The sequence below is a fragment of the Esox lucius genome, chromosome 15, assembly GCF_011004845.1.
Source record: "Esox lucius isolate fEsoLuc1 chromosome 15, fEsoLuc1.pri, whole genome shotgun sequence".
In the NCBI taxonomy this organism is placed as follows: domain Eukaryota; kingdom Metazoa; phylum Chordata; class Actinopteri; order Esociformes; family Esocidae; genus Esox; species Esox lucius.
In genome coordinates this window covers 7,475,165-7,502,584 of record NC_047583.1, presented here as the reverse complement: position 1 = coordinate 7,502,584, position 27,420 = coordinate 7,475,165, and the positions used below count along the sequence as shown (strand labels likewise).

The 27,420-nt window shown below is 44.5% G+C and overlaps 1 protein-coding gene across 6 annotated transcripts; it reads right to left on the bottom strand.

Moving 5' to 3' along the window:
* letm1 (leucine zipper-EF-hand containing transmembrane protein 1) lies at window positions 1–26,711 on the bottom strand. Of its 6 annotated transcripts, none has more exons than XM_034297333.1 (15): window positions 26,271–26,711; window positions 22,369–22,426; window positions 21,768–22,272; window positions 16,077–16,220; window positions 15,560–15,697; window positions 14,211–14,414; window positions 13,788–13,907; window positions 13,333–13,464; window positions 12,450–12,683; window positions 12,163–12,195; window positions 9,162–9,296; window positions 8,886–9,079; window positions 7,725–7,757; window positions 6,677–6,833; window positions 1–6,550 (listed from the first exon to the last, which is right to left on the bottom strand). In XM_034297333.1, exons 1-15 carry the CDS (start codon window positions 26,347–26,349, stop codon window positions 6,398–6,400), a joined length of 2,319 nt encoding a protein of 772 aa, XP_034153224.1. In that variant the 5' UTR covers window positions 26,350–26,711; the 3' UTR covers window positions 1–6,397. The 6 variants fall into 6 exon arrangements, with proteins under 6 accessions (XP_034153224.1, XP_034153225.1, XP_034153226.1 ...); XM_034297334.1 differs by having other exon boundaries at window positions 21,768–22,269; XM_034297335.1 differs by lacking the exon at window positions 7,725–7,757 and having other exon boundaries at window positions 26,271–26,710.
* Window positions 26,712–27,420: the final 709 nt, after the last annotated feature.

Below are 27,420 nucleotides of genomic sequence, written 5' to 3'. Positions count from 1 at the left end.
GTGGTGCTAGTGTTTTTATTGCATCATAAAGCTTACAGTAAACATTAAGACACGTCAGACAAGGACAGAACAATCTAGTCGTCTTTTGTGTGTATTTTGTTGTGCGGTGAATCTGTTGTCTTTTATGTGTGTTTCACTGTGTGGTAAATCTGTTTCTGTTTCAACACGGGACAGCTAAGGGAACAACTGCCTCTTAAAGGCTAAACTGATCCTAGATCAGACTTCTACTCTTACTCATTTGACCGACATGTTGCCGGAGACGTCTGTGTCATTTCACAGGCAATGATGAGGACTTGTACAATGTCCCTGCAAACATGAATGAAATGCATGAAATGAAACTACAATAATAAATTAAACAAATACTAAGGAATAGAAGGCAATGCTTCCTTAGTCATACACACGTCAATACATATAATAGAGCCAGTACTGTATAGTATCTATGGCTACATTCACCTGTCGTGAGATGGAAGAATACTGACAATGAAACGGAAATACAGACAGCGATCAGTGTACATTATGATTACACATGCATCATGGCGTCTTACATTATGATTACACATGCACCATTGCTAGATATGTAGATTAGGTTCAGTCTCAGTGAACATAGAGCTAGTTATAGATATTGTAAACATAGACAGTGAATGCAGAGCCATGTGCACTGTAATATAAACAATGAACAAAGAGCTGTATGCAGTGTAACAGACAGTGAACGTAGAGCCATGTGCATTATAAAACAAACAGTGAACATAGAGCTGTATGCAGTGTAACGGACAGTGAACGTAGAGCTGTATGCAGTGTAACGGACAGTGAACGTAGAGCTGTATGCAGTGTAACGGACAGTGAACGTAGAGCTGTATGCAGTGTAACGGACAGTGAACGTAGAGCTGTATGCAGTGTAACGGACAGTGAACGTAGAGCTGTATGCACCGAGGACAGAACTGTCTGAAAGCATTCTCTCATCGCCGTCTGATGAAAACACTGCATTATTACACTCCCCATCGCCCGTCAGCATTAGCAGCAGCACCTAGACGGCCTATAGAAACACCTAGCTTTACAGGACAGATATATGTCTATGTAGCGTCACAGGAAAGACATTAATAACCATGATCTTGACATGTGTCAGTTGCCCACTGTGCGTTTATAAAGGATTAGTCTGTGATGGAGTGTCTAACTAGGCGTTACTCTGACCAGTACATAACATATTCCCAGCGTCATGGCCTAGGGTCCATATTGCCTCTAGCAACATAAAACCATGGTAACTACGTATATTTAAATAGTAGGAAGCGTTCATAGCCGTCTTGGGTGCTGAGAAACGTTGACTGGTTAATGGCATGTGAGCTGCGTCAACCATGAACGGAAAATACAGTTCTAATGCTAGTAAAGAAATCATAGTGTTGAAAAATTATGTTAATATCTCAATATTTTTGTAAATATTGTCTTGTGGTTGCATGTAATAACCGAAAAGGATTGAGTGGAATTTTCAATACTACAAGGAGTGGTCATTGGGAGTGTCTTCAGGTCATTGGGAGTGTCTTCAGGTCAGTGGGAGTGTCTAAGAAACAGTGGGAGTGTCTTAAGGAGAGTGGGAGGGAACTTAACCACAGTGACAACATCAAAGATTTTATAGGTATAAAAATATGCATAAATATTGAGATATCCCCAGTCTTTTTTTAATCCAGAAATGGACAGGCCAATACATCTCTGTTGGGAGGGGCCATATTGATAGAAAAAGAATGGGGTCATGTCTCTGAGAGGGATTTCGCAGGTCCTGGGCCATCTATGACGAAATCTCCAGTCTTCCTTATTTCCTATAGATACAGCGTCTCTGTTGTAATTTACTTTGTTGTCAACATGTATAAATAAGTTAATAAAATATTACAGAAACATCAGACATCAACATGCAATATTTTGTTAAGGGTTCGAGTTATGGGTTAAGCTGACTTGTTTGGCCTTTCCTATAGTTGACAATCTGGAGTGACTTTACATTAGAACCGGTTTAGTCCATTTAAACATGAACACAAATGTTACATTTACAAACAGTATTACATATGTACATTAGTGTAGTTTCCATACAATCTGACAAATGTAATTACAGTTCACTGCTACCAGAAATTTCAGATGGATTAACACTTTGTTCTACATGTTCCAAACCGATGTCCCATGACTCATTTCAGAGCAGGCACCTTTAGAAAGCAGGTCTTTACGTTGAGTTGAAGAACTAAATCAGCCTAAATCAGTATTTGAGGAGAGTAGAAAATAATGAATCTTGACTGGCAATGTGTGTGTCTCTCATGCTTCATTCTAGATCTGAAGATATTAACTCAGAACCTCCTGCTCCGTTTAGGGAACATTGCCTTCTGATGATGTAGTTACACACAGAAACCTTCCTCAATGCACTGGACAAAACTACACCATCATGAATTTATAACCATCAGATCACATAACTTGGAATATTTTAATCACTTATTGCTATTACTAAATCTAGGCATGGATATAACAAAGACACCCAAACTTGACTGTCCAACCCTGGCTGAATCTAGAGGGCCATACTATCCCTTCAGTGCAGAAATATCTCCTACAGAGCTACTGCATGTAGTCTCTAAGGGCTGGAATCAATCGGGAGCACTCCTGATTTTGCTTTGATCTAAAGGAATATGGTGATTTCCGGTTGAGCCGAAACTAGGTTGCACCTGTGAATGTGAACTCTGCTAACGCAAGATCGATGCCTTTATATTTCAAATCACCCTATAATGCTGAACTGCGCCCGCGGAGCAAACACAGCCCAAAGAGCTGCAGTAACATCATTAGAAGTACTAGGGGGAATGGCAGCCAGCTGTCGTCCTACAGTAATGACATTATTCCAACATTTTATTTTAATGCCCTTACGCTCCGGGGATCATATTCAGACACGTCTGCTTAGGGCTCAATTACAGCAAACCCGTATTGCAGTACTTACACGGTAGCTTTTCTTTTTTGTTGAGGGGGAAGGGACGAATGTTGTCAATAGAGACACGGCGTAACATTGGTATAAAGGGACCACTATCGCAAATAAAGTCACTGTGCAACATTGTTATGTAGGTTTTGAATTAATCAGAGCCATAAAATGTAGTTTTGAGTGGCAAGGCAGATGAGATGGATAGGGGTGTAGCTGGGATTAGGTATGGAGTCGGCGTGAAGTTGGGGTTGGATGTGTGATTGGGATTAGGGGTGATTGGGGGTGTGGTTGGAGTGGAGTGTGTTTGGGGGTGTGGCTGGGTTTAAGGGTGGGGTTAGTGGTAGGATTAAGGGTGTGGTTGGAGTGAGGTGTGTTTGGGGGTGTGGCTGGGGTTAAGGGTGTGGTTAGTGGTAGGATTAAGGGTGTGGTTGGAGTGAGGTGGGGTTAATGGTGTGGTTAAGGATGTGGTTAGGTTAAAGAATTGTGAGTGATCATGATATGAAACATTAAAGGAAAATCTAAACAAAACAATGACCACAATTATTCAGGATCAACCAGTTTATTTAACACAGATGTGCCATTTTATGTAAAAATGTATTCTTTACATAAATATTTGATTCATGACAAAAAAAAAAAATAGGATTTTAACTAATAATTTGAAGTCAACTAAAAGCAGTGAAGTAAACATTGTCTACTTAATCATATGGACCATGTTAAAAATTATTCAATTAGCAATATTTTTGTTCCATTTTCACTTCAATTAAATAAATAAAAATGTTACAGCTTTTAGGAATAAATAGCAGTATACAATAATTACTTGTTATTAAGTACTTTCGTAAATCACTTCATAAACATTTAAAGTAGTGAATTTCAGTCTACTGCAACACATCTAAAACAATAGCAGTCCATTGAACTGACTGAATAATATAAAGCGCAGAAATCAACTTACACCTAAGCATGATTTTGCGGCATAGGCTTAGCTGTAAGGTTGAGGGTCACACACCCCTTGCCTGCTACATTACGATATGACCCAAGTTTAAGCTTTATATTCAGAACTTTTTATCAGAGCTCAGACCAAAGTTCTTTAAATTGGCAGTTTTCTATCAAAGAATTTAACCTAATGGATGCAACGTTTTCCGTACTGTCACCAAAACAGAAACACACAGGACAAGACGAGGAAGAGCCTACTCACCTTTGTGCAATGTGATTTGTTGTTTTTGTTGCATTACAAAACCCTAACCCCAATCTCGAATGATCAACCCTAACCCCAGCCTCTAACTGATTACCAACCCTAACACTGCTGACAGCCTCTGATTACCAACCCTAACACTATTCCCTGTAAAGGATGACTAACTCTAATCCCAGCCTCTGTTTACCAACTCTAAACCTACTTACAGTCTCTGATAACCAACCCTCACCACCTGTAAGCCTCTAACTCATCCTCTAATCCAGCTGCCAGCTTCCAGAAGTGCAGTTGAAACATTCTACCCTTTTCTTTTAAAAACAAACCAAATTTGGAACACTAATCAATAACATTCATTGTAAAACACAGCCATTACAGTGTGTGCCCTGAAAAGGAAAACAATTTAATATCTTAATTTGTCCAAAAAAAATTCAAACTTAACCTGTGTTCAACTGTAAATTACTTATTGCTTCAAAACCTGATCTCTCTAGTAGCTAGGATCCAGTGGGCATGGTCACGTACATACAGACCCTAAGTACACCCAGAAAATAATATCTATTATTAGACTACAGTGCAATAAAAGAAAATACATTCAATACTTTATAGCACAAACTTGTTCAGCTCGAGACCCCAAAGGAGAATAGTTAATGTCCTGCGCTGGCCATTATTAAGAAAGAACATTGCGTGATCACAGATGTACTCTCAGAACTCACCAGCCACCTCCTACTCGCCCAGGGGCCGATTTGGGCCGGGAACCCATTGTACTTCTCCGCCTACAGCTCAAAATCAGGGAAGGTTCTGGATCAGCATGAGCTGGGGCCAGGCCTAAAGACACCACCTCTGGTCCAATACAAAAACACTTTCTACACTCCGAGCCAAACCTCCTCGGGTAGCTGGCGACACGGTTCATTCTATAGGTTATACTGTATATTCAAGAACAAGTCAGCGTATCGTCAGGAAATTTGGTACTCTTCAAGGCCATGATATCGAGATTATCATTGTCGATGTGAACTCTAAGACGATTAATACAACAACGGATTGTTGATTTATTAAATGTGATCGCTCCTTCAGTCAGTTAGAATTTCTTTGAAAATGATAAGAATACAGACACAATCCTGCGTGCAAATTTCACACAACAGATTCCTCTGCAGAGGAACTGTGGCTCGTCAGAGAGACTAAAGGACTATACAGGTAGTCTTAGGGACCACTGGACCCTATAGGTAGCAAAGGTATACCCAATTGTATGACAGCCTACGTGGTGACAAACCCAAAAGCATCAAATAATGTATCTACATCATCTCCGTGATACATTCAACACAATAAATAGTGAATTATCATAAGAAAAATAAGATACAATAAAATCAAGGAAAAAGCAACGTTGGCCTGAGAGGAATGAACGTGTGTGAATGGCAATGCATGACACATGAATGGGTTTTAGTGATGGATGTGATTTAGTGTGAAGAGTCAAGGAGTGGTCTTGAAGAACTCATCGTTATTTCAGATTGTTAATGGGCTCGATGAGTTGAATGAACGAAAGGCAAGGTGGCTCATCTCAAACATTATTAGATGACATCAGCCATTATCGTACAAGTTATATAGAGCAACCATTAATACACAGCTCTGATTAGAATCATATTAACTTGTTTGGATTCCAGTGGCTGTCTTAGGAGATGAATATTGTTATTATATCTGTTAATGTTCACCTGTTATAGGCCTAGATAAATCATAGGCCTTTACACACTGCACTGCGCAGTGAAAACACGCCATATCAGTCAATATTCACCTGTTATAAGCCTCTACAAATCATATCCGGTCAATATTGACCTGTTATAAGCCTCTACAAATCATATCCGGTCAATATTTACCTGTTATAAGCCTAGACAAACCACATACTTCAATAATTACCTGTTGGAGGCCTAGATTAACTAAACCAATTTACATTCTCCATTTATAGGCATAAATAAAAAGTTGTTATTAAACAACCTAGACAGAAAAATCCGGAAGATGTGTTCCTTAAAATTAATTGCTTTCGGATACTTTTTTGAGTACATATTATTAGCAACTTTAGGATGTGTTTAACTAATGTTCTTGAGTGGCACATTGCAGAGGAAGAAACTGTTTAGAGATGGTAGCTGGTAGCTGAGGGACTTGCTTTGGTCTTCTTGACAGGGGTCAGGCTTAGGGTCAGGATCAGGGTCAGGGTATAGGATGGTCTTAGGTCCAGGGGTGAGCTTCAGCTACGGCATCTCTGGGGCAGTTTCTTCCCCCCCCCGCGGAGCCTAGTTATTTAAGTTAGCTGCCTGCTCCTTCTGGGCCTTCTCCTTGGCCTTCTCCTCCTTCTGGAGCCTCTCCTCTTTCTGCAGCATCACCATGATCTCTGCCACCTGGCTGGTGTTGATGTCAATGTCCTCCTTGTCAATCAACTCCACCAGCTAGAGTAACACACAGACGCGCACACACATCGGGTGAGAATTCAGTTGGTGCACAGGTGTGGTCTGACTGGCCGAGGACAAGGAGCCAGAGGCAGCGCTCCGTCTGACCGACTCGACAGCACATACCTTGATGACATCGTCAATGTCGATCTGGCCATCCTTGTTTTCGTCGAGGGCGTCAGCGATGCTCTGCAGCTTGTGTTCTGGAATGTTCTGGATCTGCCTCATGACGGTGATGAGCTCGCTGATGCTGATCAAGTTCTCCCTGAAGGTAAAGAGAAGGCTACATACAGGAGGCATGTTATTGGCTAACACAGGACACACGGTGGCGGACGAGGGGCCGACACTGCCATGCAGGGGGAGGGTCCCAGAACAGATAACACCAATCAGATCAAATCAAACACCATTTTTCCGGGCGAATTTCATCAGTAAAGTGCAAAGAAGCATAAGCTACAAGTATTACAACAAATATACTTTATTAATTGGAAATAATAACATCTTAGAATTGGTGATTAATCACACTGAATTTGATGAGTGGTCTAGAGACTACACTGATCCAAGATAATCAGTCAGTAGGATAAGCACAGCAACGCAGGGAAGAGCACTGTGTGTGTGTGTGTGTGTGTGTGTGTGTGTGTTTGGGTGTGAGAGAGAGAATTTTTTTTATTTTTACTTGAAAACAATTATTCTCCCCAATTTCATGATATCCAATTCATGATCAAGGCCCTGCTTCATCGGAGCAAATCCCAATGGACTCGGGACAGTCGCTGTCGAGACATGTTTCTTAGGAAGCACATCCGATGCCTTTCTCGTTTATATCACGCTGCTCAGTCAACCAGGATGTACGAACCGAAGTTCTAACACGCTTGGCGGAACGCACTCTCTGGCTTTGACCATGTTTGAGTTCAGCGCCACAACCCAGTGTTGCTAGAGCGAGATGAAGCAAGGTATTCTGTTGGATCCATATTGGATTACTAAGGGCCAAAACCTGGACGGTCCTTAGCCAATTGCGCCGCCCTCTGCAGAACACCTGGGTTGTGTTGTTTTTTCTCCCCGGGGTAATTTCATGACCTAATGATTGCAACTCCAATGCAATATGAAAATGTTATCAGGCAATGTGAAAATGTGTCAGTCGTATGACAGGCTAGCAGTATGTTAACAACATTCAGCTTACCTTTTAGAGTCTCTATATTTCTCAAAGAATAATCTGAATAATAAGAATAATTTCAATATGTTAAGATTTCAGCCTTGTTTTGTTTGTCTTGTTGTTGGTCAGAATGGTAAAACCACTGTGAAGATAATCTGTTTGCTCATCCACCCTGGTACCACTTCATGTGTACCGACGCCAGCAACAACAACATTCCCAGCAAACAAAGGACGTCCCCTGGACATCCAGGGAACCACGACAACCTACAAGAGTCCTAACATATCAGCAAGGTAATACTAATGAATGATGAGGATGTAATTTAAAGTACAGAGTTAGTGAGCACTCTGAAGGCCATTATTTTGCTTGTGAGAGAAAATGTACTCTTTCAAATGGAGAGAGCCCACAACAGCGCCGTTCACCTGTCCACACACCCGTGAATGTGTGACAAGGGCGGCTGTCCAATCAGACTAAACTAAGCTGAGACATGTCAAATGACCCGACAGCAGTACATAGTACACCACACAGTATGGATGATAACATATCTTACATTTTTTGCAGAGGCCTATGAAGTGAAATTTCAACGGATGCACACGTTTTAATTAAGAGTAAATCTGACTCCTCACTCTTTACTCCAGTTCTAGAAATAACTATATGTTTAGCTCATCAGTAACTAACCATAACCACACATTGTAACATTTAGCCCATCGGTAACTAACCATAACCACACATTGTAACATTTAGCCCATCAGTAACTAACCATAACCACACATTGTAACATTTAGCTCATCAGTAACTAACCATAACCACACACTGTAACATTTAGCTCAATGGTTCTCAAACCTCTTCTGGCGTCCCACAGCCGTCTCACCATTCATTTTGTAACCCAGAACTAGCTCACTTAAACGAAGCAGCTAAGGGCTTGATGATTAACTGAATACATCTAATACAAGCCCTGGAATACATCCAATACATGGACCAGCTCTAACGTAACTATACATTGTAACATTGATCCTACCGGTAACTGCATTTAGCCCATCTATAACTACCGGTAGATACATCTCGCCCTTTGGTAACTAATGGTAACTACATTCAGTCTGGCCACATAACAGCCCTTAGCCCAACCCAGTCTGATGGAACGCACCCATTGGCTCCCACAGGAGTTTTCTGATGACACCGCTCGTCGCTTACCCAATAGGGGGAGTGGACGGTCGATCCATCTGTCCATCCAGGAGCACCTTGTCCTGCTCCAGCTCTGTGATGATCTTGCCGATCCTGCCGATCATCCGGTTGACTCTCTTGGAGAGTCGTTGTGAGGCCTTACTCTCGTGCACTGCCCTCTCCTGGCCACTCTTGGATAACTCTTTCTTTATCTCTTCCAGGTCCTGGAGACAGACGCACATGTCTTTTAGTGATCAGATCTGTGACGCACGCACACACACACGCACGCACGCACAAAGCACACACCTCGCAGTATTCCTGCACGTCGTCCTTCAAGTCCTCCAGCTCCTCCTTCTCCAGAGTGAGTAACTTCTTCTGCTCCTTCAGCTTGGAACAGGCATCACTCAGCATGTCAATTTCCTCCTTAGTAATCTCCTCTCCCTGCACCACACACACAGACAGACACACACACACACAGAGACAGACAGACAGACACATGTTTCAGAAGGACAGGACAGGAGTCTAATAAATACCCACAGAAGACAGGTCATAGAGGGACAGTAGAGGGATAGGAGACCGGTCATAGAGGGACAGTAGAGGGATAGGAGACCAGTCATAGAGGGACAGTAGAGGGATAGGAGACCAGTCATAGAGGGACAGTAGAGGGATAGGAGACCAGTCATAGAGGGACAGTAGAGGGATAGGAGACCAGTCATAGAGGGACAGTAGAGGGATAGGAGACCAGTCATAGAGGGACAGTAGAGGGATAGGAGACCAGTCATAGAGGGACAGTAGAGGGATAGGAGACCAGTCATAGAGGGACAGTAGAGGGATAGGAGACCAGTCATAGAGGGACAGTAGAGGGATAGGAGACCAGTCATAGAGGGACAGTAGAGGGATAGGAGACCAGTCATAGAGGGACAGTAGAGGGATAGGAGACCAGTCATAGAGGGACAGTAGAGGGATAGAGGGACAGTAGAGGGATAGGAGACAAGTCATAGAGGGACAGTAGAGGGATAGAGGGACAAGTCATAGAGGGACAGTAGAGGGATAGAGGGACAGTAGAGGGATAGGAGACAGGTCATAGAGAGACAGTAGAGGGATAGGAGACAGGTCATAGAGGGACAGCAGACAGGCATCAAATAAATACCCAGAACCTTTAATATTTTCATTAGATCAACAAGCCCTGCAGAGAGGGAGGACAAGAGAAAAGGAAGAGTGGGCACATTCCATGACATAGTTTGTGTGACAGCAGACAGTCCAGAGGAGTGGAAGTGGGGGGTTCAGATATTGGAAAGATACACATGACAGAGAGTGACTTAACAGGACCATGCCCCAGATCAGAGAACAAACCATGGGGTACTTTCTCACTCACATGTAATCTGCTTAATTTTCTTGCGTGAACCTTACATGAGGAACAGCTATATCGTGCATGCCTAGTTATTACCCTAATAAAGTGTTAAATACAAATAATAAAATAAATGTACGCTAGTTTGTAAAGTATTTTTTCGTAGGAGTTCCATTAACCTATTCGCCCTCTTTACCACATCTTTACAAATAGCGGTTTTCACTTGGTTATACTCATTCCACGGGCAGGAAAGGCTTTAAAAATGTATAACTCTAGTTAGAATTAGTTAGTGGTTATTAGAGTTAGTGGTTATCTAGACACTCCTGAAACTAAACCTAGGAAGCTTTCTCTGTCCTGCACCATTAGGCTAGGAAACGTATACAAAAAACATTTGCTCACTTGGTTAGATATACCAAGGGCAGGATAGTCTGGGTATTTCTAGCAATACTGTAAAACATGAGCTAGACTGCCAAGGATGTTAGGTGTTATCTCTTTGGCTGCTAAGGTTGTCTAGAGCCGGTTGGAGATGCAAGAGGGCTAAAATGACAAATGTCACCTTTAAGGATACTGTTTAGCATTCCTGCGGCTCCAGGTGACGTTAGCCTACATTAGACTTAACTAGAGTAGCTGGCATTAGCTAATTACCTAGCGTTAGCTGGTGTAGTTATCGTTGGTTGGCAATTAAATGCACACAATGTTTCATTAACACGTCTGGAACCAATAGGTTCAAATTTGCTTGTCTTTGGGTATTTACTCTACTATTGTTAAAACACAGCAAGTAACAACCATTCAGTGTTAGCTAACAATTGGTGGTTTGGTTGATTTTGTGACGTGCACTAAAATAGGGTGACCAGACGTCCCGGCGTGCCCAGGATTGTCCCGGCGTGCCCAGGATTGTCCCGGCGTGCCCAGGATTGTCCCGGCGTGCCCAGGATTGTCCCGGCGTGCCCAGGATTGTCCCGGCGTGCCCAGGATTGTCCCGGCGTGCCCAGGATTGTCCCGGCGTGCCCAGGATTGTCCCGGCGTGCCCAGGATTGTCCCGGCGTGCCCAGGATTGTCCCGGCGTGCCCAGGATTGTCCCGGCGTGCCCAGGATTGTCCCGGCGTGCCCAGGATTGTCCCGGCGTGCCCAGGATTGTCCCGGCGTGCCCAGGATTGTCCCGGCGTGCCCAGGATTGTCCCGGCATGCTCAGGATTGTCCCGGCATGCCCAGGATTGTCCCGGTTTCAAGCTGGGCGTCCTGACAAATATCTGTAAAACACTAAAATGTTGCTGTTTTCGACATTCGCTAACAAACTGTCCCGGTTTTCACCACAATTAAAATAACAATAATAATACTGTAATGTTTCCACATACGAGTCAGAGCCAAACAAACAACGGAGTAGAATTGCTTAGTTAAGCAACAATTCATCAAAGTTCAAGGGTGAAAATGTGGTCACCCTATGCAAAAGTCTACAGGTTTATGCTAAACTTCTGACATTTGTATGTTTAAAATGACAAACAAGAAATTCAGAAATGTGTATACAATTACACTAAAATTCCGTATTTGTAGGGTTGAATAGTGTCTGTTCCACACTTGGGGCATAGCTACTTTAATCCACGCCTTGCCATGTGTAATCTGTGTAAAAGTCAACAGGAGGCCTAGTCGGGCAACGGGAGGGAGGCCTAGTCGGGCAACGGGAGGGAGGCCTAGTCGGGCAACGGGAGGGAGGCCTAGTCGGGCAACGGGAGGGAGGCCTAGTCGGGCAACGGGAGGGAGGCCTAGTCGGGCAACGGGAGGGAGGCCTAGTCGGGCAACGGGAGGGAGGCCTAGTCGGGCAACGGGAGGGAGGCCTAGTCGGGCAACAGGAGGGAGGCGTAGTCGGGCAACGGGAGTTTCACAGGACACTGTAGGACAGTCAGGAAGCAGTCATGATGCTACGAGGTGGAGTAACATAGATGAGGGGTATTAGCCTCTAACCTGAATATGGAGGTACCTCTGCCACCGCTCATACTGTGTGGCATGAAGAAAGACATGGCTACGTGATTACCATGGAGACGGACGTCAAACCACGTTCCTAATGAAGTTAGCAGCAGGCATGAAATAACGCGTCCACATAGATGAACCCACTTATATTCAATATTTTCTGTGTTTTTGAGGACGACTTTGGCTGACTACCATCTGCAAGGTGAAACCTCCTGGATCCAATCCACTGGAAGTTGTGTCGGTGTGAAGCTCTCCCACCCGCAGTAGTCATTTGCGGTTACCTTGATGCCCTCGAGGGCAGGTGCAGTGTCTCTGAGGGTCTCGGCGGGAGCAGCGTTTTCCACGCTGCTCAGGGCTTGTTCTGTCCTCTCGGCTGCGTCCGCCAGCCTCTCCATCTCTCTCTCCTTGTTGTCCTGACGTATGGCCGCCTCCTCCTGCAGCGTGGCCTCCAGCTTCGTCTTGTTGTCCACCTGGGACAGCTCCATCTCAGCCACCTTGACCTGGGCCTCCTTAGCCTACAGGGATACAGAGACACCCATGTTATAAAGGATAACCCCTGACCCTTGACCTGGGCCTCCTGAGTCAAGAAGGACATAGAGACACCTTGTAATGTTCCGTACCCCCATCTACATATAGAACTGTAGTGTTCCGTACCCCCATCTACATATAGAACTGTAGTGTTCCGTACCCCCATCTACATATAGAACTGTAGTGTTCCGTACCCCCATCTACATATAGAACTGTAGTGTTCCGTACCCCCATCCACATATAGAACTGCAGTGTTCCGTACCCCCATCCACACACAGAACTGCAGTGTTCCGTACCCCCATCCACACACAGAACTGCAGTGTTCCGTACCCCCATCCACACACAGAACTGCAGTGTTCCGTACCCCCATCTACATATAGAACTGTAGTGTTCCGTACCCCCATCCACACACAGAACTGCAGTGTTCCGTACCCCCATCCACACACAGAACTGCAGTGTTCCGTACCCCCATCCACACACAGAACTGTAGTGTTCCGTACCCCCATCCACACACAGAACTGTAGTGTTCCGTACCCCCATCTACATATAGAACTGTAGTGTTCCGTACCCCCATCCACACACAGAACTGCAGTGTTCCGTACCCCCATCTACATATAGAACTGTAGTGTTCCGTACCACTATGTCAGGCAGGTTCTGCAGCGTGGTTTTGAGCTGGTCGGCAGGAGAGAGGGTGTCAGGGAGGAACATGGCCCTGGACAGGAGGAGCAGGGAGGTGGGGATATGCTGGTTTAGATGGAGATCCAACCACTAGAGAGGAAAACACACACACACATTTTAACACCTCCTCTTTAACACCAGCGTTAGCAAGATTATCATGTTTCTAGTTTGCAGCTACTGCGCCACCTTTGCGGCTCCCAGGTCAGTATAACCCAGACATGTCTGAGACAGTACCTCAGTGTTTGTGACTGAGTTATTGTACACAACATTAATATGTTGTGTGTGTGTGTGTCTGTATATAAAAGTTATCATTTTGAGCCTTCACGTTTCTGCTGTTTGATCAGCTTCACCTTCAGTAGAACACTGACGTATTATATGACTGTAACAATTATAATAGCAGTGTGGTCTATTACCTGTTGAAGCTGTTCTCTCAGCCTCTCTTCTGTGACGCCCAGAGCTCTCATTCCTCTGACCCGACATGCCGCCTGGAGCTCCTTCACACTCAGCGTGTTCACACCCTCCTCGGATATCAGCTGGACACACAAACACAAAACCGTACACTTAGTCTTGTGCTGTATGTTGGGTGACTAGTTCCTGCTGCCTCTTGTCAAAACCCATTTGTAATGTTTCTAAATTCAAGGGTCCATTCCATGTTTATTAATAATGTAAATTACATTGGGAGTTAGGGGGAATGGTCAAAGGTTGGGGGGGGGGGGGGGGGTCATGGGGGTCAGAGGTTAGGGACTACAGACACTGTTGTCAGCATGGACGGCTCTTTTCTCCATAATGAGTTCAAAGGGCCAGACGTTAGGGGCCGGTGGCAGGGGGATAGAAACCTTATCGTCTGCCCGGATGGCTCGTAGTTTCATGATGAGCTGGAAGCGGAGGAAGTTGTTCGTTCCCATCGACTGCAACTCCAGAAGACGACAAAGAGCAACCAGCTGGGGACGGGTCAGGTTGTCCAGAGTCAACTCATCCTCAAACAGCTTGGAGAAGCGGATAATCTGCTCATTACTGGGACGCTCCCCAGAGTCGCGAATCTACAGGGGGGATAGTCACAGAGACATCATTTATAGCCACAGACAATCTATAGACGGATATAGGATGGATGAGCGGGTAGTGGATGTACTGCTGGATGGATGAGCAGGTAGTGGAGGAACGGATGGATGGATGAGCAGGTAGTGGAGGTATGGATGAGCGAGTAGTGGAGGTACGGCTGGATGGATGAGCGAGTAGTGGAGGTACGGCTGGATGGATGAGCGAGTAGTGGAGGTACGGCTGGATGGATGAGCGTGTGGTGGAGGAACGAGTGGATGGATGAGCGTGTGTTGGAGGAACGGGTGGATGGATGAGCGGGTAGTGGAGGTACAGCTGGATGGATGAGCGCGTGGTAGAGGAACGGCTGGATGGATGAGCGCGTGGTAGAGGAACGGCTGGATGGATGAGCGCGTGGTAGAGGAACGGCTGGATGGATGAGCGCGTTGTGGAGGTACAGATGGATGGATGAGCGCGTTGTGGAGGTACAGATGGATGGATGAGCGCGTTGTGGAGGTACAGATGGATGGATGAGCGCGTTGTGGAGGTACAGATGGATGGATGAGCGTGTTGTGGAGGTACAGATGGATGGATGAGCGTGTTGTGGAGGTACAGATGGATGGATGAGCGTGTTGTGGAGGTACAGATGGATGGATGAGCGTGTTGTGGAGGTACAGATGGATGGATGAGCGTGTTGTGGAGGTACAGATGGATGGATGAGCGTGTTGTGGAGGTACAGATGGATGGATGAGCGTGTTGTGGAGGTACAGATGGATGGATGAGCGTGTTATGGAGGTACAGATGGATGAGCGTGTTATGGAGGTACAGATGGATGAGCGTGTTATGGAGGTACAGATGGATGAGCGTGTTATGGAGGTACAGATGGATGAGCGTGTTATGGAGGTACAGATGGATGAGCGTGTTGTGGAGATACAGATGGATGAGCGTGTTGTGGAGATACAGATGGATGAGCGTGTTGTGGAGGTACAGATGGATGAGCGTGTTGTGGAGGTACAGATGGATGAGCGTGTTGTGGAGGTACAGATGGATGAGGGGGTTGAGGAGTTACGGATGAATAAGCATGTTGAGGAGGTATAGACAGACAGACTGGTGGGCGGGCATAGCAGTTATGAATTGATGTGGGTAGTACCTTCTGGAAGAAAGTAGAAAACTCCTCTGTGACATTTCCCTTGGCAGCCTTGTTCCTCAGAGCGATCTCCTCCACAGTGTCCTGGAGGAATTTAGCCATCTCCAACTTTACACGCAGCTCAGTCTTCAACCTCTCCTCCTGGAACACACACACACAAACAATTAGTTAGGGCCAGGGGAGGGGATGGCTAAAACAGGAAGTCCAAACTATGCTTGGGATTACAGGTGAGGGCAAGGGGTCTATACTCAGGATTACTAGTGAATTCAAGGGGCCTATGGTTTGCTATGGGGTATTACACAAATGGAATTAAGGATCTGTGTAGGGATGAGGTTAGGATGAAAGCTTCAGGTGAAAGGTCAGGGAGGAGGTCCTACCATAGAAATAAAGTACCATGGACTTGGTTCAAGGCGATAGGTCAGGGGTTAAGGAGTTACTGCTACAGAAATACCCAAAGGTTATACCATGTAAGGTCAGAGGCCAAGTGTCAGGGACTGGGAATACAGAGGTCCTACTAAACCTTTTTGGATTGCGTCTCGAATGTTGAGGGCAGCATGTTGGGGAAGAGCTTCAGCGCTACAGGAAGAAGGAACTCCATGAATGGAACGATGATGAAAACCAGGAAAGGGAGGAGTCTAAAGACATCCGCACATGTCCTCAGGAACTAGGAAGGAAAGACAGAAGATGTTTAGTGTCTAAGATTTTAAGAGTTATGCAGAGTACGTACTTTATGCCTCCAGAAGGGGGCAGTATTAGGAAGCACACTCCGATGGCAAACTAGCAGTGACAGACAACAACCCCTCAGCACCTCTCTACCCCAGTCATCTCACAGGATGTTAAACTGTCAGCACTTTTGACCAAATGGCCACACATCACCAGGGCAACGGACAGCTTTGTTTGATTGGCTAGTTGTTAGCTGTGTTAGAGTGCAGTGATTAGTCAATAAATAAACACATCAGTCCTCTATAGAGCCTGTCTACCTGTCACCTCAGTGTTTCCCTCTTATTGTAATTATAGGTGGTGGTCCGCCACTGCTAAAATGTGTTGTGCCGCCACAGAAAAACAGAATACTTGTACGGAATAAGATTCCCCCCCCCCAAGCTGAGCGCAGTTTACCATCGCACGCAGAGCAGCAAAGTCCTGCACCCGATGTTCAGAGTCATCAAGCTAGCGAGTGAGGTCAGAGAAACTTAACTGGCTGTGTCTGTGCACGCGCACTTTCGTGCTGAACTGTCAGTAAGTGGCTGTGACATTGATAGAAAGAAGGTAGCCAACGTCTGAGCAACCAAACCAAAGGCAAGAAGTAAGCTAGCGAACCAACTTTCACAATTCAATAGCAACAATCGGCTACAATAGATTAGCATCATGCAGGCATCATTAGAGATTTGGCAGCAACAGTAAGACTTCCAATTGTTGTATTTTGCCTTCAAAAATAAAAGTTGGCGGTGTGTCTATATAGTATACTCTGTACATTCTCAAAGGAAAAACTATGTTAGAAAAATATAAACAAAACAAAATTGCTATTTAAATAACACTTTACACAAGTTATAGAATATTATAAGGTGGGGCACACTGAGAAATAGTTAGAGCTTAAATAAGTCATCATCGTTGTTAATTTGCATGTCCTCATTTGCTTTGGAAAGGGATTGTGTTTATAATTCCAACCACATTATATTTTCCATCCCTCCACTGTAATGTACAAGGGATACTTTTTGCGGGAAAACTGTTCAGTGCCGCAGTGAATGTATTGTACGAAATACCCAGGAGTTTGTACATTTACAAATATAATGTGAAATTAAGGGCCACTGTGTGCTACATCCAGCAAAACTATATTTTCTACCCCCTCTGCAACCCCCAATGCAACACACTATACTGTACATGGAATTCATATTGTCTCATTAGTTAGTAGCTTTTATTAGGAGTCTGGGAGGTGATTCACAAACCATTTTAGTGAATGGTAAACAGAGTAGTTAGGTTATTATTAGAGAATGATGTTAAGATAGTATTGTCAAATAATACTGTCAAGTTGACAAGAGAGACTGGTGTACAGAGAGGACGTTTTAGCATTTCACGCATTGAACTGTCGGGACGCAACCCCACCACACTGTTGGGAAAAAGTAGGGGAAACACTGCACCTGGATAACACATGATACATTATTAGCACACATATCTGAACATCTACAGTCCAGCAAAGCAAAAAATATTGAGCTGTAGTAGAACCAAAACCAATCAGACGGTCCTCCCTACTCCTCCCACCTCCCCATCTTTACCTCCCTCCTCTCTACACCAACCCAACCTTCTTCACCTCCATTCCTCCCTCCTCTCTACACCAACCCAACCTTCTTCACCTCCATTCCTCCCTCCATCTCCCTTTCTCTCCCCAGCCACCTGTGTCACTGGTTCTGAGGTTGAAGGAAGGCCTTAAGCCAAACTCGGTGAAAAGTTCTTTGTTGCCAGCCCATTGACATGTATATCATCTCCCCTAACCTCCCACTGCTAGGCTCAAACAGCAGGAGTAGACAGAGGAGGCCTGGGGAGCCCTGAGGGAGTGTGAAAAGGGGGAATTTAAGAGGGCTAAGCAGCCCAGGTTAGATGAATAGACCGAGTTAGTGGAGGCCTTACAGCCAGGCGCATCATAAAGGTCTGCTATGAATGCACATGTTAAGATAAGGGACAAGGCCTTTACAGGGCATAATCACTGTAGATGACTGGAGGAAGAATCACTAACAACCCGACACTGCCTTTCATATCACTGGTTTGACACGGAAGAAACAATCCATGTGCTTTAATGTCACTGGTTTGACACGGAAGAAACAATCCATGTGCTTTAATGTCACTGGTTTGACAATGAAGGAACAATCCATGTGCTTTAATGTCACTGGTTTGACAGTAAACCATGGTTACAAAACCGAAGGCCAGCAAGCCATACCCAGCCCAAAGGAACGCTTAAACCCAGACACAGATGTTACAGTTGTAAACTTTAATCAAACAAGCTTAAAACAAACCCTTCCTAAATACCAACAGGTATAATTCCCCACTTGACTTTTTGTATAATATCAGTACAAAGCCATCACAGATTAAGGCCTTTCTAATAATGACTTCCTTACCGGATGCGCTCAATACATTAAGTGTGACACATTTCAGTGTCCGTCACATTAAGTGTGACACATTTCAGTGTCCGTCACATTTCAGTGTCCGTCACATTAAGTGTGACACATTTCAGTGTCTGTCACATTTCAGTGTCCGTCACATTTCAGTGTCCGTCACATTAAGTGTGACACATTTCAGTGTCCGTCACATTTTAGTGTCCGTCACATTTCAGTGTCCGTCACGTCAAGCTCTTTTTAACATGACAGACACTGATATACTGCCAGAACAGCCAGCCCAAACTATGTCCATTAACATCACTAGTGATATACTAAACGATCTCAGCCCCTCAGCAGCCTTCAGATCACAAATAAAAACCTGCCCGGACAAGAAAATGGGTCTTCCTTCCCCCAGGATGTCTTACATCTACAGTTCACCTGGGTTCTCACAACTGTCAAAGAACTGTACACCCTCACTGCCGCAAAGTTTCTCAATCTAGGCTAAATACACAGCTCATGTGATAACATGTGGGGATGTTTGGCCGCATCAAGTGAGATACCAAGGCAAAGAGGAGGGAATGACAGAGAACAGTGAGGGATGGATAGAATGAAAGGAGAGAGAGGGAGAGATGGAGGGGAGGGCGAAGGACAGTCACTTCAGAAATGACCTGGAAGCAGGTTCAACCGAGCCCAACACCTGCAGGATGTAGGTGGGTTTATTCAAAAGATACACAGTATTTTAAGGGCAATTCTGATTTCCACAGGACACATTTCACGGTGAGTAGGGTAATGTAATCATGACCACATTGGAGTCTCTGCACAAACATTGGTTCTACATATTTTCAGCTATTATCTCCGTAACTGTCATCTTTTTAGTTTAGTTTTAGTGAAGGGAGTATAAGATTCTCTAGAGTGCTGTCCGAATCAAGATCCTTGTGTTTTGAGAGAAATGGGGACTGAGCATGAAAGCAATAACAGATTCGTTAATGAATGCGATTTGTGCCTATTAATATACAACCGCCCAATTAAACACTTTTCCCTCTTTTCTGCATTTAATATTTCAATCCAGCAGAGTTAATGAGTAAACCCCTATTTCAATTTGTCGTCCATTTTTAAACAAATCTCAAATGTAAAGCCCGAATATATGCCATCATGTCACACTGTTAAATGCACATTCCAAGGGACCATTGCCTACTTAGAGGCTGATGGAGCAGGTGGAACAAATGCAAAATTGCCTACTATTGGCTTGCTTAGCCAAGTATATATTTATATAGACCACCTAATGTAGCCCATGAAAACACATCCGGATCAGGGAAACAGATCAAGTTGCTGTGTGCACAGATTCCTTGATTCCAGAGTGACCACACAGAGACATAGGGAGGAAGAGATAGAGGGAGAATGAAGGAGAGAGCAGACAGATAGAGAAAGGAAGAGATAGAAGGAGAATGAAGGAGAGCAGACAGAGAGAAAGGAAGAGATAGAGGGAGAATGAAGGAGAGAGCAGACAGAGATACATGGAGGAAGAGGTAGAGACTGTGAAGGAGAGCAGACAGAGAGAAAGCAGATTACAGTCACTTCCTGGAGAGAGGTAATCTTTCAGTCTAATAAGCCCAGGACTCAAACCACCTAACAACATGAGGCTAATTAATCCCATCAGGACTCTCAGAGTTTAAATAAAACAGAACAGCATGCCTCCCAAAACACTGGATCCCTCCCAGTGGATCCCTGCCCATCTCCCAAAACCTCCTTGATTCAACCAGGTCCTCTCTCCACAGGTCTTATCAAGAACTGGGATCTAATAGCCAAAGACCATCCAGCCAATCCTGGACTATGGCATTGTAGTTTACAAGCTTGCCATCCGCTTTGTTGCCATAGCCCCGACAACCCTGCTCTGTGAACGTCAACAATCTGGTTAACTGGCCCTACCTTCACACATCACCACTGGGGCCAACTGATTTACAAGCCACACCCCCTCTACCACAGCTCACTCCCCACCATCCACTGCAACAATAACCTGCCCCCTGGTAAATGTGAAATCGGTCACTCCTAATACTCACCCTTTGTTTAGCTGCCGTTCATTTCCGTTTTCCTCTGCCAGTTACTGGAAGGAAAATCCTGAATCTTGACACTTTCATCCCAATTGACTTTAAAAAAAAAAAAAAAACTAACCAGAATACTCACTTTTAAATTAATTAATTAATTTGAATAAATATTAATTAGAATAAACCCTCCAGGGTTGGGTAAGGATTTGTAGACCTTAGTGCTACTGGCAGGTAACCATAAACAATGTAAATAAACATCAAGCAATTTGTCCTTAATTATTCTCCCTTTAATTAAGCTCCCACTCCAGTTACCCGTGAGGTGTGACCAATTCAAAGTTAACAACTAAATTAGAATAAAGTGCAATTTGCAACTCAGTTCAGAGCTGACCCTCACCCCGTGACCCTGCAACCCACACCCCCACAATCCCGTGACCCTGCAACCCAGCCCCCCCACACCGTGACCCTGCAACCCAGCCCCCCCCACACCGTGACCCTGCAACCCCCCCCCATCACCCTGTGACCCTGCAACCCGCCCCCCACTCACCCCGTGACCCTGCAACCCGCCCCCACCAACCCCTGACCCTGCAACCCTCCCCCACCAACCCGTGACCCTGCAACCCGTCCCCACCAACCCGGTGACCCTGCAACCCGTCCCCACCAACCCGGTGACCCTGCAACCCTCCCCCACCAACCCGTGACCCTGCAACCCGTCCCCACCAACCCGGTGACCCTGCAACCCGTCCCCACCAACCCGGTGACCCTGCAACCCCCCCCCCACCAACCCGTGACCCTGCAACCCCCCCCCCCATCACCCCGTGACCCTGCAACCCGCCCCCCACTCACCCCGTGACCCTGCAACCCGCCCCCCACTCACCCCGTGACCCTGCAACCCGCCCCCCACTCACCCCGTGACCCTGCAACCCGCCCCCACCAACCCCGTGACCCTGCAACCCGCCCCCACCAACCCCGTGACCCTGCAACCCCACCCATCACCCCGTGACCCTGCAACCCGCACCCACCAACCCCGTGACCCTGCAACCCCCCCCATCACCCCGTGACCCTGCAACCCGCCCCCCCCCTCACCTGCCGCCTCTCCCGTCGGGACAGTGGGTGCCCGTTGAGGACCTGCCACAGCATGCGTCCTGCGATGGTGGTGTCGATCCACAGCAGCCTAAAGCCGTGGTAGTAATGTTTGACCTCGTCCACAACGCGCTGAGCGATTGTCCGCTTGGCCACCGTGTTGTCCACTGTCGGGCTGTACACTGGCCCTCCCTCTTCCAGCTTCTTGTTCTTGTCCTTCAGCGAGCGCAGGGACTTCTCCACCTTAGAGTCGTCTCGGAGGCAGCCGGTGGTGTGGACCCACCTCACCCTGTCCCCCCGCCGGGGGAACGTCCACTGGGGGTACCCCCCTCCCAGATGGTACAGAGAGGAGGGGGAGGAACTCTCCACTATGGCACAGTACAGCCTCTGGGACGGGGCGTGGCCTGGAACCCGGTATCCATCTGATGTGGTGTGGAGGGAGGGGCCTATTGAGGTAGGAGGAGTCAGGCTGCTGCCTCGGAACACCAGCCTATCACCGTCCATTCTGCTGGGGGCACAGAGGAAGACAGGGCGCTAATAAACAACAACATCCTGGCCCACTTCCTCTAGGGATAAACTCCATGTCTGTGGTAAACATAGCTACCTTTGGCTGGAGAGTCTGAGAGCCGAACAGCTGAAACAGGACCCATCCTGCAGCTTCCCTGAAACAGAGAGAGAGACAAACAGAATTGAAAGGCAAAGCGTGCAAGAGAAAATAAACACAAAACTCATCCTGGTCTCTTACCCAACTTGAAGTCTTCTCCCACAAGACAACAAACCAACACACCAGACAACAAACCAGCCCACCAGACAACAAACCAAACCCACCAGTCAGTAAACCGGCACATCAGTCAGTAAACTGCTCCCCATACCGATCACAGTGAAGGAAGTATAATTTTACATAATATGTGCGGTTAATGGGAGTGCTTCGGGCTTAAGCCTCAGTCCAGTTATAGCGGTGGTGTGAGGTCTCATTCCAACCTTTTAACCCCTATCAGCTGATGGCAGACACCTGGCTTTGATTTACTTTAGACTGTTAGTCAGTTAGGGGTCATATTAACTAACGATGAGCACTGGCTTGAGGCAATGACTCCAAACAGAACAGCTGTGTTTAGGGAGGCGGTTCAAACTGTCAGGAGTCTATTACCCTGTAACCCCCAAAGACAGGGACGGTTGACACGTCATTATCCCCATAAACGGTACCAACCAAACTTGAAAAAGGGGTTGTTTTACGTTATTACACCATTCACTTTGTCTACCGGTAATTATTTTAGATTCCCTTTCATTATGGTTTACTCAGACTCCCTGTTTTGATAGCCATGTAAATCTCTTCAAGACTATGTGAAGTTGGTCAATATATCAGCATCAATTCACTATACAAAACAAATAGAGCAAGTATAGGCAAAGATATTGATAGAAGTCACTTTGTCCTACAGGTTACAGTTATCAAGACATAGGTGGTGGAAGCCCACACCAAACACAGACCTTATTTGAAGTAGATCTAAAACTTCCCTGATGGAAGAAATGACTGGTGCAAAGAACCAGAAAACAAGAACAGTGCCAGTTCCTTCACCCAAACCGATTTGTGCTCCTGCAGTTTCTAACATAGTAGCACATTTAAAAAAATGAAAGCATATAACAATGCATTATGGTACACTACTACACAATTTGGATACAATGGTGAAGTTGCATCAAGAAGTTGGGATTTCAGATTCATTAAGACAAAAAGGACCAAGCTGTGTTCAGTAGGGGGTGGGGTTTATTACTCAAGAGCTGTGTTTAGTTGGGGGAGGAGGGTGCCATGTTAGGTTGAGGGTCCATTCAGTCAGGCTCTAACAGTCCAATCAGACAATCTCACTCAAAGATCCTCTCTTTCAAAATATTTCACAGTAACAGACCAGGCCTAACATCACGGCTACCACAATATAACTTTCATTTTGAGTTAATATAAGGTCTGAATATAGATAGACAGGAGGGGACAGAGGGAGTAGAAAGAAGAATCCTGTTTCCAGTGACTCACCCAACCACAAGACGTTAAAGATGGGATTAAAACTTTTTTAAACCTCCCATTTTGGGCTGATGTGTAATATGTAATATAAAAAATTTAGATTATCTACATTTTCAAACATGATGAATTACATAGTCACAGAGATTACTCATTAGTCTTTTGGGATGGGACATTGTCTCCTTTTTTTTTTTTAAATGTTAACAATATATCACACAGGAAAATAAAATGTGTACAAGTGTGGGAGGAGCAAAGAAAACCTAATATTTAATATAAATGTATAATCACAACTACCCATTAGATCATTAATCTTTTGTTATTAAAATACACTGAAATATACTTTTTTATGATTGAATTTGCATTTGTTGAAATTAACAGCATCATTCAGCATATTTTATACCAGGATACACCAGTGTGTTTTTAGAATATCGGCCAAGAATGTGATCAGTGTTGTATATGCTATTGACAAATTGATAATAGATGATCAGGCAATATCCAAACTACTGGCTGCCTTTGCAGTTTTTAAATATACATTATTTGGGTTTTATTGGATGGAATAAGTGAGAAAGATAGAGGAGTGTGCTGAAATTAGCAAAGGGCCAAGATTGAACCCAAATTGAAGGAGCATTGTTGCACCGGAATAGGGAAGTAGACTACTAGAGGCAGTACATTTATTTTTTGAGAAAAACTTTATTGATCTGAAGTTAGTCTAGAATGCAAAACTGATTACTGGTTGTTTTCTAGGGTGACTAAAATGTTTTATTATTTAAGCTTATGTACTTATGTATAATGCCCATATTGTCTGCCAGCTTAAAAATGTCTGGGTATCTGTACAGCCAAAAAGCTGTCTTTTAAACAAAATATTGATTAGTTAATCGGTTTAACACTGTGCATTATAGTACTTATCCCTGCATTCACAATCAGAAAGGCGGTTTTCATTCATAAACCCTCCTAGGGTCCCACTGTACATAACATCATAATTGACCATTAGACATAAGTTACCAAACCCACTGAACCCAACATCATTATTGACTATTAGACATACAAGCTACCAAACCCACTGAACCCAACATCATTATTGACTATTAGACATACAAGTGACCAAACCCACTGAACCCAACATCATTACCGACTATTAGACGTAGGAGTCACCAAACCCACCGCACCCTACCTATATTACTGACTATTGGGGCAATTGATCTACCAAACCCACTATTGCTTGGGAAATTGCTTGGGTTTCTCTACTGAGTTAGGTACACGCTTTTTGTTTTCTTGCACCTAATTTGTAAAACAAAATCTTGAAATGTTCATAAATGTAGTGTTTTTGGATCAAAGGTCTCTGCATCTGGACTGATTGTTGTACTAATTGAGATAATTTACTGTTGCAGGTTCTTTACTTCCTGTGACTTCATTTGTTTTAACCTGGTCCTTGCTACATTATAAGCAGATATGCCAAGGGATTCTGTATAGAATCAGTTTTTCTCAGCTGTGGAGTGCAGAAGGAAAGGCCCTGAGAGAGAAAGGAAAACAGGCCTATGACAGACTGCAGAGCTGGATAAGGAGTCGGCTTGACTAGCTTGTGACACAGAACCCAGACTGTCCTCATTTAGCCTGGCCACTCATGACTTATCCTCCTCAAAATTATTTAGCGACATTGGCAAGGTGTGTGTGTGTGGTGCCTGTTGTTTTATTTCCCACCAAGTTACAAAGAAAATACACACAATACGTGTTTATAAACATCTACAGAACATCCTGGACTGCATTAGGCTACATAAATTGAGAGCTGTAACCTGATAGTATATGTACGGTAGGAAGTCGATACGCTAAATAGAGCTGTATTCGCATGTGACAGCCTCAGTTCAGCAACCCGGAGCATTGTAACAGTCAGATGTCCAAGGTAACAAGCATAACTAATGTTGTAACAGAACAGCTATAGTTAGCAAGAATGAATCAGTCTAGGCGCCTCTTCTTTATCGGCCACGTAAGGATCAGTGTCAATGATCAACAAAGACCCTAACGTCAATGCCACAGTAACGCTACATGAACATGCCACAACACCCATTATTCTGGAACATGCATACAGACAGTACCGGGTGGCTACTGTTAGATGCTAGCTAACCATAACTTTCAAAGAGCCCGTAGTTACCCCTTTATATCAGCGAAACAGACCGTTAACTAACATTATTAAATTATGTTAGACATTTTCAACCTTCCACATTTACAAAGCCAGGGCAAGGGTTATATTGTATTACGGTTTGAGTAGCTAGTAGCAAGCTAATTTACACTATGGGAACCAGCTTACACGTTATGTATGCATATAAGGATACCTCGATTATTAACTTGACATAACATTAAACATGATCAATGCCCCTATCCTCCCTAATTTGTAAAATCCACATAATAAAGATCATTACCAGAATGTAACTGAATACACATCCAATGACTTGGCTAGCTACCTAGCTAGTTACTGTACTAGCGTAGCCGCGAAAATTAATTCTCACCTTTTCGAAACTCGCTCTTCAATGACTGAGATGTTTTCATCAATGGAGTGCGGGACCTCGTCAACAGGATTAACGCCATGCTCCTGATTCTGATAAACTGCTATCGTTATCTGAGTTCAGCTGGTTAGACAACTAACTAAAAAAGTACTACTGGGTATTTAGCGAAACAACGCCAATGCGCTGCTACGTAGCTACTTTCATATGTCGCTATCTGAACTTCTAACTAGCTCCATGCCCTTGCTTTCTCCGTGGATGACAGCGGCGATATGGATGAACTGCGGTTCGCATTGGCTTCCGTCTTCCTGGAGACCGACCATCAGAGTAACGTAACGTTAAGGAGTTAACGTTATTAACGTTACGGGTTATCAGAAAATAGATACGGTGGCTGGCTAGCTCCACACAGTCTGCGAACAGTATATTGAATTCTACTTTTTTCCCCCGTTAGCTACTTAGTGGGATGACTGTACAGAATGAAGGGGAGCCCCACTTCTGAGCGGTCAGTGGACCTGTCAATCAAAAGGGTTGCGGATAAGCCTCAAGTGTGGTTCAAAATCACTTCATCCTCCACTACTTGCCACTGTTAAACAAATAAGATAAATGTTTTCTATAGTTGTAGAATACATATAAATACAGATACAAAAAAGCTGTTGTTCAAAGAGAAGTGACACGGTTTAAAAAACAAACCACCATACAAAATGCTGTTCTGCTGTAGCCGGTAGTATTAACCGTGTTATTCCGTATATATTTAAAGGTTTAGCTATTACGTTTGATATTACAATTATGGGAATAATTATAAGAATAGATTATGTGTTTACATTGGCATAATTGTAACATTTGTACACCAAATAAAGTACGAAGTACATTTGAAAATAGTCATGTTTTTTCTTCATCTAGAAACCGGTGGAAACCCCATCATTTCTGGTGTGACGTCATCGGTGTTATCGATCGACCCCTGATTTTGGACTATAACAATTCGATTTTAAATATAATAACATAAACTAGTCAAATTTGTGTCCCACAGAAAATTGTTTTTATAGTTATATTGACATGTCCAAATAATTTTTAAGATAATTTGCAGGGGATTCAAGGGCATACGGTTGATTTTTGAAAGGGCCGGTTAAACTCATCCTTGCTCTCAACCAATCGGAAG

Coding starts and splice junctions, on each gene's coding strand:
- letm1 (XM_034297333.1), bottom strand. CDS start 26,349: ATGGCGTTAATCCTGTTGACGAGGTCCCGCACTCCATTGATGAAAACA. Junction 12,684..13,332: donor AGAACCTGCCTGACATAGTG/GTACGGAACACT, acceptor GTATCCCTGTAG/GCTAAGGAGGCCCAGGTCAA. Junction 9,297..12,162: donor AGAGGTACCTCCATATTCAG/GTTAGAGGCTAA, acceptor TGTGTGGTGCAG/GGAGAGGAGATTACTAAGGA.